The following is a 15,553-nucleotide window of genomic DNA, read 5'->3' on the forward strand; positions in this document are numbered from 1 at the left end:
TAAATGAAGAAAAAAAGGTGCTCAAAGGAACAATTTCTGCATTTTACACATTAGTTGGTTTTGACAAGAGACACCCAGCCTTCCATGGATCAGCAACACCAAGCTGGGAATAATTCCATCCCTCTCACCTTGGGGTTCCCAAGAACAGCAACTCCCACTGATAGCCTCCTCTTCTGCCCCCCACTTAATTTTTTGGCTTGATTGTCCCTGATGGGCTGCATCTCCAAATCCAGCAACACCTTCTGCACCTTGAAAACACAAGAAACACATTTGTTGTTTAAAAAAAAAAAAAACCTATCAATTTTTTAAACCAGATTGTTAACAATTAACATTCAAATGAACTGCTGCTGGTTCCCAGTGTGTTCTGTATCTGAACTGCACAACCTACACACGAAGTTTAATGGTGTCTATAATTGGACCCAAATGCCAGATTTAAAACATTTCATGAGCATTTTAATCTCAGGAAAAATGAAAAGTTTATCCTTGTCTAAACATCTTCCTGCACCTCTTTGTCCACTGTACCATAAAGCAGATATTTCCCTGTAAAAGGAAAACCCCTTGAGGATATTTTGATTTACTGGTTAAAAATGTACATGTAAGACAACACCTGCACCCAGGTGAGTTACCTCTTGTATCAAATCATTCTGAGGGATGCCCTTAATGGCAGCAAAGATGGAGAGGTTCTCCTCCACGGTTAAAATGTCAAAGTGGATGTCGGACTGGGGGCACACGCCCGCGATCTGCCGCACCTCCAGCATCTCGTCGATCTCGGACACTTTGTGCCCATAGACTGAGACAAACCCTAAAAAAATGAACACAAAAATCACAAAATGGTTTGGGTTGGAGTGGACCTTAAAGCTCATCTCATTCCAGCCTCCTGCCATGGGCTGGGAACTCTCCACTGGAAGGAGCGCTCAGCAGAGAGGGTTTTACAGCCCAGTGCGGACAGGAACTGCAAGCGGGCTCTTTCGGACTTTATCCAAAGATATGTTGATGAATCCTAAAATAACCACCAGGGTTATCAGCCTTGGTTTTACAGCAGGGCACCCCCAGCCCTGCACTCACCGTCTGTGGGGGGGCACAGCCCGCAGAGGATGTTCATCAGCGTTGTCTTCCCCGTGCCGCTGTGGCCCAGCAGCGCCGTGATCTGACCCTCGTAGATGTCAAAGGACAGATCTGCTCCCAGGGCACAGCGAGAGGAGGTGTCAGGGGCTGGATCCCAGCTCCCTGAGCCAGCTCCTGCCCCAGGGGTCCATCACATGCTCTTATGTGGGGTATCCATTCACACTCTGCCCCTGGGGGACAACTCACCCCATGGCCAGGCTGGGACGGTCCCGCACCCACTGTGGGGTGGCCACATTTCAAAGCCACCCAGGGAAAGGAGGTGAAAACATCAGGGAGGTAGGGCAGGGGAGATTAAATCACTACATGGGAGGAGGAGGAATTGGGGGTGATGCCAGCAGGCTTTTCTTAGTGATGGAGGGCTCATTTTTGGGGTGGCCTACTGTGACACCACTACTGTGAGACAGGACACACATGAACATGCCTGGCATTCATGCTCCAGGGCCCCACCCCTCCAAAAGAAACCAAAACCAGCCTGAACTGAAACAGAAAAGATCACTCAGCAACTCAGCTACTGCTGCTCTGCATCCAACAAGCAGCTAAAAAGCTCAAATGCTCTTACTTCTGAGAGCCTCCACAGTTTCCCCCTTCTTCCTGAATGTTTTCTGAACACAGCTGATTCTGAAAGAAGACACATCATTGCATAAAATATTTCAGGACCTTTACATTCCATTTTGAGTCATCAACACCCAGCAACAATCACAACAAGACAACCAGACTGAAGTGGCACCAGATGTGTTAAAAACCCATCAAGGCAAGTCAAGACACAGGACAGGTTTTCCCCAAACTTTGCCCATCTCCACCCTGGCATCAGGAAGCTTTTCCTGGTCCCCTTCTAAGGTATTTCCTGTGATGATAAACTGAATTATTTCAAATCTGAGTCTCTTTCACATGGTGGAACAATGCACCAGAGGCTTCCCAAGCTAGGAAAGGGAACAGCTACTCCCCAGCAGTTGCACAATTCAACAGGAAGCCCCACAGACGTGACCTGGCTGTTAGCAGAACAGACTCCGAAGATGTGATTCCTGACAGCTCTTGATCAAAATTAGGTAGAAGAAAGAAGGAATTGTTCTTTTCAAGAGAGGTAAAAACCTTCCTTCCAGCCCTGCTGTTTCTCCAAATGAAAAAAACAACCAGTTTATCTGGATAAATCCATATCAAGGATGGATTTTGGAAGCCTCATCACCCTGAAAATGAGGACGATGAGAGAATTACGGAGGGTGAGTAATGGGGAAGAGAATAAGTACAAAAGACAATAAAACTGGCATGTGGAAAGGTGACAATACTGTGTGAAAATGCTGGAGCTGGTGGAGGGATGATGTGGAAAGAGTCCTGAATGGATGAATAATGCAACAACAGCCACAATGTTCTCGTGGGAATATCAGGATTAAAACTGGACTCCTGAACCTGTGGTGGATGCCCAAAGAGACCTGGGTGGTGTGGACAACACAAGACTCGTGCTGGTCACTAATCTCTAATATTTGAGAGCAGTGGAGCCAACCAGGAGTGAAGATGCAGAGTTCCCCATCTCCCATGAGGACACACCACTGGAAAATGATGGAAACAAGGGCTGAAAGGAAAACATTGAAAACAACAACTGAGAAACCCCAAAAAGCACAGGACAGCCCAGATGCAAGACAAGAGGTGGCACAAAGCATGGGACAGCAGGTGACAGTGTGGACATTATTTCCTTTCTTTCACCCTCTTGTATGTGGCCGCTGGGTAAAACCACCATGAAATTCCTCTCTGGCCTAGGAGAACACCACAGCCTTCCCACAAACCCAGAATTCCGCTTTTTCCTCTCAAATGGGCGTTACCAGGAACTGAACCCTCCCAGCAGAGCTGGCGTTCCAACATCTGCAACCTCTTACGGCACCCGTGGCCTCAGCGAGAAGCTGAGGGAAGGGAAAAGCAGCAGGGCTGGAGAGGGCTCCAACAGGGGAGCACAGCCCACAAAGCAACCCTGTCCCTGAGCCTGGTGGTTTATCCTTGGATCCACGTCCCTGAGGACAGGGATTCACTGTGGAGGGCTCTCTGCAATGCACACCACACGCCGTTTGAATCCGAGGAGCGGAAAGCCAAGAGTGATTTTCAAGCTGCACACTAAAATCCAGGTGACCTGCTCATCCTCAGGCAGGGCAGGGACTGTACCTGATGGCTTCTTTTCCCTGAAATTCCGAAGGCACAGGCTCCACAATCTCACTGAAGCTCAAGCTGCCGTTGACGCTGCTCTCGTACAGCTCCTTGTAGTTTTTCCGGTGCTTTGACCAAAACGAGGGTTTCATGAAGAAAAAGGGCGTGCGGCGCAGGCCAAACTCCCCTGGGTGACAGGACAAAAGGAATTCCTGAGCAGCAACCACAAATATCCCTCAGCTTTGGGGTTCCAGCTCCTCCTGTAGCCAGCCCACACCCCTGTTCCTGAGCGATTTCCTCAGCCAAGTTTCCATTTAAGCCACGACTCCGCACTGCTGGCAGGCTCCACTTTTGCTGAGTATTTAAATAAAAGTGCAAATCTCCTCCTAGTCAAGAGAAATCCCCAGTGCTGAAAGAGCACTGACTTGAACATGGGAGAGAGAAAAGAGAGGGACTGGAGGTGAACAGAGCTGAGGGGCTTAAACAGGCTTTAATTGCAAAATTAAGAACTTTATTCTGTGTTTCATGTTCAACTACTTCTGTCACAGGGACAGATCTGGAAGAGGCAGAGCAGTCTTTGATTTCCAACCCTCTAAGAGGAAATTGTAAAGGCTGAGGTTTTAGTTAACTCAGGAAGGAAGTTTTTCCTCTAGAAAGAGGGGAAAATTAAGCTTTTTAAGGCCATGGCAAAACCCCTCCTGACACATCACAGTTTTAACAGAATATAAATTATTTCAGCTGAAAGTGTAAAAATCTATGTGCAAACAGCATCGCCTCCTTTCTCCACATCACAGGTGAGAGATGCCACCAGCCTGGGGGGCTCAGGATTTTAGGATGATCATCCCACAGCCCAGTTTTTGTCAGGAACATACCTGGGATAACCTGGTCAAGGTAGACAGCTACAAGCAGGTAAAAGATGCTGTCCAGCACCAAGAGAATCAGAGAGATGCAGAGCGGGTAAGGACCATCATTGATGTTTGCAAATGTTGCCCCATCCTCATAATCCTCCAGATGCATGACCTGCAAGGAGAGAGGGAGATGTCACACACCAGCAAGGCACAACAGCACAGTGCAAAACCTGGCAAAAACCCCTCAAAATAATGAGAAAGTGACTGAGATCACACAGGACACAAAGAATAACAGCTCCTTTACGGTGCTGGATGTTCAACTGCCATGAACAAAGGCGTTTTCCCCACCATCACCAGCTTATTAAAAATAAAATAACTATGTAAAAACCCCATCGAGGTCTGTTTGCAAGTGATCCACAGCAAACAAGCACAGTGAGGCTGCTGCAGGTGGGGATTTACCTGTGCAACACCAATCAAGAAGCTGCACTGGCACAAAGGGCTGAGGATCCACACGAAAGATTTGGGGAAATCCTCCAGCAGGACAATGTTGAGGCCCACAAAGCCAAAAACCAGAGTTGCCAGGAACTCTACTATCCCCACATGCTTGGACTTCTTAAACAGAGGCGTCAGCATCAGGGCAAAGAAAACCTGAGGGCAGAGGGGAAAAAACCAGGAAGGTACTGTAGTAGCAGTAGTAGTAGTAGTAATAATAATAATAATAATAATAATAATAGTAATAGTAATATAGAAATGGTATAGAAAAACTAAGGGAAAATACCATAGTATTTTCTGATAATCATATAATTTCTGATTCTCTGATAATCATGTAATTTTCCTGCTATAGTCACTCCAGCATTCACCCACACAGAATCCATGGAATCATTTTCTGTTGGAAAAGACTTTCAAGATCCAGTCCCACTGTTTCTCTTATGAACTCAGACAGGCAATTGGCTATAGAAATATATTTATCATAGATTTTTGTATCATTCTCTGACCTTTAATTAGGGTTTTAGCATTACACTCTGTAGTAACAGGAAATGCTTTGAAGAGGACCTGGACTGCAGAATGGTTCTGTGCAGGGTTCAGAACTCAAAACCTGGTGAGTATAAACTCAAATATTTCAGGAAGGAAAGGCATTTTTCATAGTGATGGGTGACACCTGTACAACATCCTAACAACAGAGGAGAAAACCCGAGGAAGGGATGGGACAGCTCGGATTCCCAGCACTGCTCAATCCTACAGAAGCAACACTGGCCCCAAATCCTTTGGCAGAGAGAACATGATCAGGTGGGAAGGGAATAAAACCCCCATGGGATGGCTGAATTGCACAGGGCCAGGAATACTTACTGAGGAGACTCCATACAGGAAGAAAAGGAGGAATATGACAAAGGCACTGCTCTGGGGGAAGAGGGACGAGGCCGTGGCGATCACCGCCATGAGAATGGACATGACGAAAATCAGGCTCACGTAGAGCAGCACCCAGGACAGCCTAGGGAGGAAAAGGGGGGAAAAACAGAAAAAGGAATGAATCCCCAGCCACGCAAACAGCAAAACCCAGCACTCTTTAATATTCCAGACACTGCACCAAAGGCCAAGTGTGCCACAAAACAAGAGCCCCCCCCAGTAAAAGAGCTGTTGTGAACATCCCTGGGACTGTTCTCGGCACACATCGACTCCCAGGACAGCCAGAGATGCACAATCAGGTGATTCACCTTTTTTTTTTTTTAACTTGCATAATTAATTCCCTAGGGTAGGCAAAGGAGGGTAACAGAGTCATAGGTTTCAATAATTCAAGAAATTCTGTTTAAAATTTAATACAGCCATCATTCAGGGCACTGGGCAGGGTAACAAAATCCTGCTCTTCTGAAAAACAGAGCTGCGAGTCTGTGAGCAGCTCTGACCTCAGCAAACAGGGGTGGTTTGTGTACAGGTAGCAAAAAATGACACGTTTCCTGTGAAATGAGTAAAAAAAATCATTCCAACCACCCCAGGTGGCTGTTTCAGTGCAGATGTGAAAACCCTGCAGGAAAGGGCAAAGCAAAACCTGGTTTTATCTCTTCAACTCTCAATGATTTCAAATTAACACATCATTTGAGAGAAAAATAAAATATTCTATTTCCCAGGACGATTTTTCATCAGGGTGAGGAAACAATTGAAAACCTGTTGCTGAGACTGCTCTGGCATGTTAAAATTATAGAGTTGGGTTCACTTAATTATGTGCCAGGCTGCAGGTTACCTGTTGAGCTTCTAGGAAAGGAGGTAGGGAGCCAGAAATATTTAAAAACCTCCACAAAAATCTCACACATGATGAGGCTTAATCGCTCTAAGCCTGGCATAGCTATACATGAATAAATACAGCAGGATCTCTTATTAAAATATTCATATTTTCATGATACGTCAAGTGTCTCTCTGTTTGATTTTACAGAATATCTCAGTTTTTGGTTGTTTTCAGTTAAATACTGAAAACAATTTAAGAACTGACAGGTGGGATTAAAGAGGTTTCCTAGAAATAATTTTTTTTAGTATTTCTTTACATATACTTTCTTTCTTTTTCCTTTTATAAACAACACGTCACACCAAACACTCACATACCAGAAGGCAGTGTCATGGAGTCCCAAAATTTTCAAGAACTCCTTCAGCTTCCTCTCCTTTTCTGCCACGATGTGAATTGCCAGATAATACCCAAAGGGGGAGAAGGCAATCACCAGGTAAATTAAAATGATTGCACGAGGGAAATTATCAATTTCCACCACAGCAGCCTCTCCCATAACCATGGCTCTGGTCAGCTGCAGCTGCTCCCAAACTGAGTGATTTGTCTTCAGCTGAAAGGAAGAGGAGGAAGAGTTTTTTTCACATTTTTCCTGATTTTTCAGCCCCATCCCAACCACTGTCTCCACCCCTGCTGGCACGGGGAGATCTGGAGACCCCAAAACCTTCCTGACCCCAAATCCCAGGCCAAAAGCAGGGAAACTGGAAAACATCCGAATGCCTGGAGATAAAATTAGCAAATGTGAAATTTCTGTCACTTAAAAAGATGGAATTTGCTGTCACCACAAGCAGGATGAGGGGAGGGAAATCGGGGAAAAATTGCTGAGCGACACCGACACCAAAACAAGGCAAATCCTGCAGCCCCTGTTTGGAGTGGCATTTCGGGGTGAGCTCTGTGGAGCCTTTGTGCTCTGAGGAGCGTTGTGGGGCATGTTCAGGTTCATCTGGATGAAAATGGAGTCAAACATCCTCATTATCCAACCCCACAGGACTGGGGAAATCCTCGACAAAACAGTCCTGGACAAAACACAGCCAAACCCACCCAGAGACTTCTGCCTTCTCATCAGATCCCAGGTGAGTTCTGGCACAGCATTTCCCAGGATTAACAGGCAGATTAAGCAGCCAGAGCCTGGGCAGCCCCTGGATCTTCCCTTCCTTGGGGTGAGGATGGGATTGGATGGGGTTTTCCCAGCAGTACCTGGATGATGGCGGTGTCGATGCAGGCCTGGAGCGCCGTGAAGCCCGAGCTCCAGTAGGTCACTGACTCGCAGCTCTTCCGCAGGCTGGAGCACGTGGCTGAGGGAAAAGCAGGGAATGAACATCCTTAGGATCCCTTCCAACCCAGGCCACTCCAGGATTCCACGTTAAAATCCCAAAAATCAGAGTTCCAGCTGCTCTGTTCCCAAGCCATCCCTCACACTGCTGCAAACCACCTCCACAAACCAATACATGCACACCAGGCCAAAAAAAAAAGAAAAATATGGAATGATTTCCAGCTTATTCCCTTGCAGGGCACGCAGATTTACCTCTGGATTCCGTATAGATGGAGGACATGGCGATGGAGTCGTGGAACCTCAACTGGTAGGACATGGAGTCCTTGAACACCACCCCCACGAAGTTGGAGGGTTTGAGAAAGCTCGCCTCTTCCAGCTCCTCCTCACTCAAATACTCCTCAGTGATCAGGCCTGGGAGATGTTAATTAAGAAATTACCCAGTTTTTATTTAGTCCCTGGCACAGCAGGGAATAAAAACGTGCAACACTTTGAAAGAAGCATCAAGTATCATTAGTGACTTATTGGGGTTTGGAGACCCTTCCAACCCAAACCATTCCACGATTCTTTGATATCTATAATTATTTTTGTCACAGGGAGGGAAATACTCTGGTGAACAGACACTGCAGGGGTTCAGCTCAGCACTGCAGGGTGAGTAATGCACATTTACCCCAGAATTTTTCCTTTTCCCCCCCATTTTTTGCTGCTCCCGCAGTTTCTGTGCCCCAATCCTTTGCTGGCTGCCCCAGGGTTTATTCCCAGCACTTGCCAGGAAAGGCAGATCGATGGTGCAGATGGATAAATCCATCAAAACGTGGTATTTCTGTCACTGAGCTCGGCAGAACATGGGAAGAGAAGAAAGAGTTGTTTGCTCAAAGGATCTGAGGAATGTGCAGATGTGGGGCTGGGCTGTGGCTCCAAGGTGATTATGAGGGATGAAAAGCATAAAGAAAAGAATCAAAGACCCCAAACTAAAAAAAGAAACAGAGCAGGTTTGGAGAAATAAGTTCTTATTATGCAGGAGAGCACTGGAGAAAAAGAAGGAAAAAAATAAGGAAAAAAAAAAGGGAAAAACCATAACAAAAGGGAAAAAAACCCCAAACAAATGGGGAAAAACTCCAAACAAATGAGGAAAAAATGCAAACAAATGAGAAAAAAAACCCCCAACAAATGGGAAAAAAACCCCAGACAAATGGAAAAAAATAAACAGAAAAACAGGAAAAACAAACAAGGAAAAAACCCAAACAAATGGAAAAAAACCAAAAACCAGTAAGTGGGAAAAAACAAAGAAATATGCAAAAAACAAACAGAAGAAAAAAACAGGAAAAACCAAAGAGGGGAAAAAAACCCCAAACAGGGAAAAAAGAAACCCCAAACAAACATGAAAAAAAAAAACCTGGGAAGAAAAAAAAGGAAAATTTATTTTAAAAGAAGAGGTGACAAAGTGTTAATGGGAATTAGCATTTAAAATAAATTAAAAATGCTGCTGTGATTGTGACGCCAAGATAGAAAACAACCGCCAACCTCCCCTGAGTTTGCCCCAGGATGTCACAGGACAGGGATCAATCAGCCCCAGAGCTGCTTTTTTTCTTGTGGCCTCCTCAGGAATGGAAATCACTTTGAAATGGCAGTGCCAGAATTATTTTACGTCAGGAAAAAATCCCCAAAACCAGCAAAAAAACCCCAACACCTTCACAGTCCCTCCTCTGGAAAATAAAGACTTTTCCTATTGGCAGCATCCTTGAGCTCCCCCTTCAAACACAAGCTACAGCAAGAGATATGAGGGGAAAACCACAAGATTTAGGGTTGGAATACCATCCTCAAAGTTATCAAAAGCCACTTTCTTCATGATTTCCCGAGCCATGGGTGTGGGTGGCGTGTACCCGATGACGAAGTTCACCAGCACCGAGGTGTGCAGCAGGCCCAGGTCGGTGTTGGCCACCTCATCATATTTCCTGTGAGGGTGCATCATGCTCATCAGGATCAGCCAGAACAGGAAAAACAGCGGGAAAAGCACCTCCTGCAGCAAAAAGAAAATTGGAATATTTTGAAGCACAGCCATAGAAACAAAACATTCCTGAAGCTTGTCCTGCACGCAGCTCAAAGGAGGGGCTGAGTGCAGGGTCTGGGCAGCAAAACTCCCGGAAAGTTTTCAGTGCTGCAGCGATTCTGATGCCAAATCCCCGCCTGGCACTGCAGCAGGGTTTCAATCCCAGGCATTAGTAACTCAAGAAGCCATGTGAAGGCCCAAAGGGATCATTCCACAAGCTTTAAACATCTGCAAATTCCTGCTCGAAACAAAAGCTGTGAGCCACTGAAGGAGCCCAGCCAAGCACTGCAAGGTCTCTTCCTCCCCTCAAAATTCATCTTAAAGTGTCATCAAATCATTTACACCCCAGGCTGAACTGGTAGAAAAGATAAAAATATCTTTTGGGGAGGTCTGACCTTGCTTTTCTGTGTGGTTACAGCTGTAAAAGGTTTTAAAAGTGCACTGAGCTGGCAATATTCAAGGATATTTTAAATAATATATTATTATTTATATGATATATATGTATAATATATACTACAATGTATATAAAATATTAATGACTACATCAACGAATATTTACTAATAAATTAATATACTCTGTAGATGTATTCTTACACATATATATAATTTAATATTCAAGGCTATTTTCTGGATAAAGCCTTACATATTAGAACACTTTTTTAACCAAAGGGCTACAAAACACCTTCTGAAAAAGCCTATTTCACCCCAAAATCCAGAGCAGATCATGAAGCTTCATAAACATCATAATAAAACCGAGTTTTGCCTCCGATTTGGGAGTTATTTAAACACAGGATAACCGTGGATGTGCTGGAAGCAGGAGCCAAGGACTCATCCCTTACCTGGACACTGCTTTTCTTAGTCCTGCACTTAATAAGACAATTCTTGAACAAGAGAGCTCGGGTTTGCCTCCACACTCCTGCTTCTCTTGGAGGAGCCGGTGCCATTTTTCAGGACTGGTGTGAGAAAAAAATATAGACCTTTATTAAATGACAAAATAATTTCCAAAGCCAAAGCCAGGCGGTTGCAGCATTTGGTGTCTCCTATTTTTATATTTTCACAAGAATTTTTCATTTTCAGTTTTTCATCTCTTAATGCCTTCTCATACACGTTATGTGCCTGTCACGTGGAGAAATTGGCAGTGCCCACTTGGACTGAGAGAAATGGGGAATCCAGCTGGGAATCTGGGCAGAAGGTGCCTCAGGATGCCACCCCTCCACCCAAGGGCAGCACCAGCTCTAGGCCAACTCAGTAGACCTGATTTAAGCTGGGCTTATTTTTCTCCATGTAAATCCCAATCCCAGATATCTCTCTGGGAGCACGATTCCAGCATCCGTGGCGGGAGCTGAGGGCAGGCGGCCAGAGCAGCGAGAGCAGCGCCAGCTGCCCCGGGCTGTGCAATTGGGCGTGAGTAACCCCCTTCCCCGCTGGAGCAGGGCCAGCAGCGCCGGTCCCCCCTCGCTCCGCTGGAAGCCTTCCATCAGCCCGGCTGCACAGCCCAGCAGCGCTGCCCGCGAGCTCTGGGCAAGGGAAAGCCAACGGAGCTCAATGGAAAATGCTCTTGCAGGAGATGCCATCCTGCACGTACCTGGCGAGGGCTGGGGAGCCGGGAGGGTTCTCTCCTGGGTTCTGCCGCCCTTTTTGCTGCCTGAGGTTGGGAATCACGGGTCAGGCTACATCTCCCTCTGCTTCCTCAGCTGGGAATGTTGGAACATTTCACCTGCAAAGGTGAAACAGAACCATGAGCTGCTCAGCAGGGACAGCAGAGCACCAGGGCAGGTGCCACAAACCCCACCTTCAGCAACACCTACACACCACCGGTGAAAAACTGAGTGATTCCTCCACCCTTCAGTCAAAACACAGTGGAGAATGCAGGAATTTATCCATTTTCCAGGCTTTACAGCTCCCAGCATTCATTCCAGAAGCAGGCTGATGTTCCTGGTGCCTGTGTACAGCTCTGGTTTCTCTGTTATCTGTCAGACACCACATGGCTCAAAGTTCCTTCCCTGGCTGGGTTTCAATAGGGAAATCTCTTTTTGGAGCACAAACATCACCTCAGTAACGGGACACAGGAAGTTCCTGAGATGTCAGCACCACCATAAACTCAAATACACAAATACTTTATACACAGAGCCTGTCTGAGCATGGCAGGGATGAGAGGAGGGAAAAGGGGCTAAAAGGAACCAAATCCCTGCTCCCAGACTGGCTCTGGGGTCCTCCCTGGAGCAGCGACCCCTGGAAGCACGAGGGAAGTGGGATACAAGTGCTCATCACTGGAAGAGAAGCTTTGGGAAGGGATCCCACCTCCAGCCTGGAGTGCTGCCCTCACCCTGAGTCTACTTCAAAAATAAAAGCAAACTTTGAAAAAATACATATTTTGTCTGGAAAAAAAAAAATCCAACCACAAAATGCTTTAACACCAAGCTGTGATAGCAACCAAGCCCTGCAGGAAAAAATGAGTACAACTCCTCTGGATATTTTGGGCAAGAAATGTTTCCCAGTGATAGCGGAGTGTTTGAAAAATAATCAAAAGCAGCAGTTCTTGCTTACAGATCATGAATATCACTGTGCTTCTCCCCTCTGCTCACAGCATGCCCTGGAAGCACCACCGTTTGCACATTCCAAGAGCACTCCCAGGAACAGAAACTCCAGAGGTCCCTCCTCAACAGCACACAAGGGTCTAACCCAGCAACCCCTTCCCTCAGCCACAATATTTTAATTAAATCCCCAAAACTGGCAAAGATAATTTAATGAGATTCAATCACCAGTGCCAGTTACTGTTCCTCTAATTATTTTCTCTCCACTTGTAAAACCCAAAATACTCCCACATCTCCACTGGAACTCTGCCATGCTTTCATTTACATCACGTAGGTTGGAGGAAGGGTCATTTCAAGAATGTTAATTAATTTTTCATATTACACCTGCCACCTCCACATAAGCCACAGAACGATGAAGGACACTGAAGAAGCATCACTTGAACGGTGAAAATTTGGATTTGGGGGAGAAAAAACCAACCCAAATCCTCTTTGAAACTCCGGATGAAGAACATGAACACAGAGGCTGACCAGAGGAAGCTGCCAAGGCATTTAATTGAGCAATAGCAGACAAAATTAAGATACTCTCAACCTGTGACAATCCTCCCCAATTTAGGCACTGTCTTGTGATTTGTGCTGACACGGGAAGCGGGTGACACACAAATGCTTGTGGGCATCTCAGTCAAAGCTATCTCAAGGGAATGGCTGGGTTTGTGCTTTAATTCCATATCAGAGATGCCAGCGCTTCTTAAATAACGCTCAGATGATACTCGGGAAGCCTCCCCTCCCTTCCCCCGGCATCAACCTGGCAACGGGCTTTAAAGGTCACATGGCGATTTAGTGCTGCACATCACGTTCTCCTTGTCTTTCAAGCCAAAAAAAACCCCAAAAAACCCCACCAGAACCCAAACGAGGAGTGTCAGCCTCAGCTAAATGAGCTGCGGCTCGAGGCAAAAACAATTTATCAGTGAACAAGCCCCGCGGAACGGCGAGGAAATGAGATTATTGATCTTGCTGCTACAAGACAACAGCCGAGATGGTACTCAAGCAAAACTCTGATGTGCTCTTTGCTGCGCTTCAATTATTTAAATTGCGACTATAATAACATATAACAACATGCTTCATGTAGTAATTTAAAAAACAGGCTGAATGTTCTCCCTTATCTGAATTTTTCTCCCTTATCGGAATTTTCTCCTTTATCAGCCCCATGGGGAACCCCCGCCCTGCCCGGAGCGGCAAATCCCTTCCCTCCAAACTCATCTCTGTTTCCCTGCGGGGACAAGGAATGACACGGAGCAGAGGCGGGTCTGGCTGTCCCCGCACGGCTCCCGCAGCATCTCCAGCATCCTTGAGCATCCCTGAACATCCCCGAGCATCCCCAGCATCCTCCTGCATCCCTGAGCATCCCCAGCATCCACCTGCATCCTCTGAGCATCCCCGCCGCGCCCCAGCCCCGGGGACCCCCGCGTGTCTCAGAGGGAGAACGCTCCTGCTTTTCACATCTCCCTTTCCCCCCCCCAAATCCCTGGAAATGCGGTTTTCTCACCGTTCGGCGCCCGGCCCCGCCGGCCCGGCTGCCCCAGCCACCGGCACTCGCGGGCAGTGACGCGCACCAGGTGCAGCCCAACTCCTCCTCTTCCTCTCCGCTCCTTCCCCTTCCCGTCCGAGCCGAGCCGGGAGGGGCCGGGCCCGGCTCCTGCCACCGCCCCGCGGCCCCGGACCGCCCCCTGCGCCGCGGAGCGCGGCCGGCAGAGCCCCGAGCCCCGCGGTGCCCCCGCCCCGCTCCCCGCCTTCCCCCCGGGCCGGTCCGCAGTGCCGGACACCTCCCTCCTATTGACATTCCTCCACTCCCGGGGACAGCCCCGCTCCCGGGATCCCCCTTCCCTGCCAGGGACTCCCCTCCCGAGGGCTCCATCCTCCGGGTGACTCTTTCCCTGCTGGGCACCCCCTCCCTAGCACCCCGTCCTCCAAGTGATCCCCCTTCCCAAGGATTCCCTCGTCCCAGGGACCCCATTCTCCCGGTGAACCCCTTATCCGAGGACCACCTCCGGAGGAGGAGGACGCTGCTCTCCGGGTGAGCCCGTCCCTCCTGAGGACCCCTTTTCCAGGGACCCCATCCTCCGAGTGACCCCCCCTTCCTAAGTACCCCAATCTCTGGGTGTTCCCCCATCCCAGGGACCTCCATCTTGTAGGTGGCCTCCCCTTCAAAGGACCCCCCGTTCCAAGGATTCTCTCCCCCTTGTGACTCCATCCCTCCTGAGGACCCCTTTCCCAGGGACCCCATCCTCCAGGTGACCCCCCCCCTTCCTAAGGACCCCAATGTCTGGGTGGCCCCCCTTCAAGGGACCCCCTCTCCCCCCCCCCCCCCCCCCAAGGATTTTCTCCTCCGAGTGACCCCATCCCTCCTGAGAACCTTCCTCCCAGGGACCCCATCCTCTGGGTGACCACCTCTTCCAAGGACTCCAACCTCTGGGTGACCCTCCTCCCCTGCCGCGGGACCTCCATCCTGCAGGTGACCCCCACTTCTCTCCTCCAGGTGACCCCATCCCTCCTGACAGCCATTTCCCAGGGACCCCATCCTCCAGTGAACCCCCTGTCCGAGGACCCCAATCTCTGGGTGTTCCCCCATCCCAGGAACCTCCATCTTGAGGGTGGCTCCCCCTTCAAGGGACCCTCCCCTTCCAAGGATTCTCTCCCCCTTGTGACCCTATCCCTCCTGAGGACCCCTTTCCCAGGGACCCCATCCTCCAGTGAGCCCCCTTTCTGAGGACTCCAGTCTCTGCATGACCTCCCCCCCACCTCCATCCCCTGGATGGCCCCCCCTTCAAGTGATCCCCCCTTCCAAGGATTCTCTCCTCTGACCCCACCCCGATGCCTCTTCAGCCCTAGAACCACAAACCAAACGAGATTAAAATGAGGAATAAAGTGGTTACCGTTTACTGAAGGTCCCCCAGGCGCGCTTGTGGCTGAATGCACACGTGGGACAGGGCTTCGACACTTTTATAAGTTCAGCAAATTAGCATAATTGATGAGAATCCCCAATTAGAAGTACAGTTAATGAAATAATTGCCCTCTTGGTTCGGCCCCCTACTGAAGCCTCCCCCTCGCTTCCAGCCCCACGTTGTTTGTGTCTAAATACAGGGGAAAGGGACGTGGCCTTGGTTCGCTGAAGAAGCAAGATTAGAAGGGGATTCCAGGAATGTGTTTGTCTCACAGAGCACTGCAGTTGGCTGGGAAACTGAGTAACTGGACCACTGTAGTCTGCAGAGCTGTGAATGTATGAAAGATACATCAAAACCAACCATTTTTTGGCATCAATCCCTGCTGAGG

The 15,553-nt window shown here is 48.2% G+C and overlaps 1 protein-coding gene across 3 annotated transcripts in view; it reads right to left on the reverse strand.

Moving 5' to 3' along the window:
• The window catches only part of ABCA5 (ATP binding cassette subfamily A member 5), a 35,890-nt gene extending 20,548 nt beyond the window's left edge, over positions 1-15,342 (reverse strand). The window contains exons 1-15 of one of the 3 annotated variants that reach the window (XM_039562099.1): positions 15,157-15,342; positions 11,278-11,409; positions 10,532-10,645; positions 9,458-9,662; positions 7,898-8,056; positions 7,570-7,667; positions 6,696-6,925; positions 5,451-5,592; positions 4,563-4,751; positions 4,128-4,275; positions 3,274-3,442; positions 1,685-1,743; positions 1,066-1,176; positions 627-802; positions 129-248 (exon numbers count right to left, since the gene is read on the reverse strand). In XM_039562099.1, the coding sequence (XP_039418033.1) occupies positions 129-248; positions 627-802; positions 1,066-1,176; positions 1,685-1,743; positions 3,274-3,442; positions 4,128-4,275; positions 4,563-4,751; positions 5,451-5,592; positions 6,696-6,925; positions 7,570-7,667; positions 7,898-8,056; positions 9,458-9,662; positions 10,532-10,636 (1,911 nt within the window). In that variant the 5' untranslated portion in view covers positions 10,637-10,645; positions 11,278-11,409; positions 15,157-15,342. Of the gene's footprint in view, positions 1-128; positions 249-626; positions 803-1,065; positions 1,177-1,684; positions 1,744-3,273; positions 3,443-4,127; positions 4,276-4,562; positions 4,752-5,450; positions 5,593-6,695; positions 6,926-7,569; positions 7,668-7,897; positions 8,057-9,457; positions 9,663-10,531; positions 10,646-11,277; positions 11,410-13,769; positions 13,872-15,156 lie in introns of those variants that run through there. The other 2 variants (XM_039562098.1, XM_039562100.1) reach the window with 2 other exon arrangements.
• Between the last annotated feature and the right edge of the window lie 211 nt (positions 15,343-15,553).

Source organism: Corvus cornix, chromosome 18 (genome assembly GCF_000738735.6).
Source record: "Corvus cornix cornix isolate S_Up_H32 chromosome 18, ASM73873v5, whole genome shotgun sequence".
Lineage (NCBI taxonomy): Eukaryota > Metazoa > Chordata > Aves > Passeriformes > Corvidae > Corvus > Corvus cornix.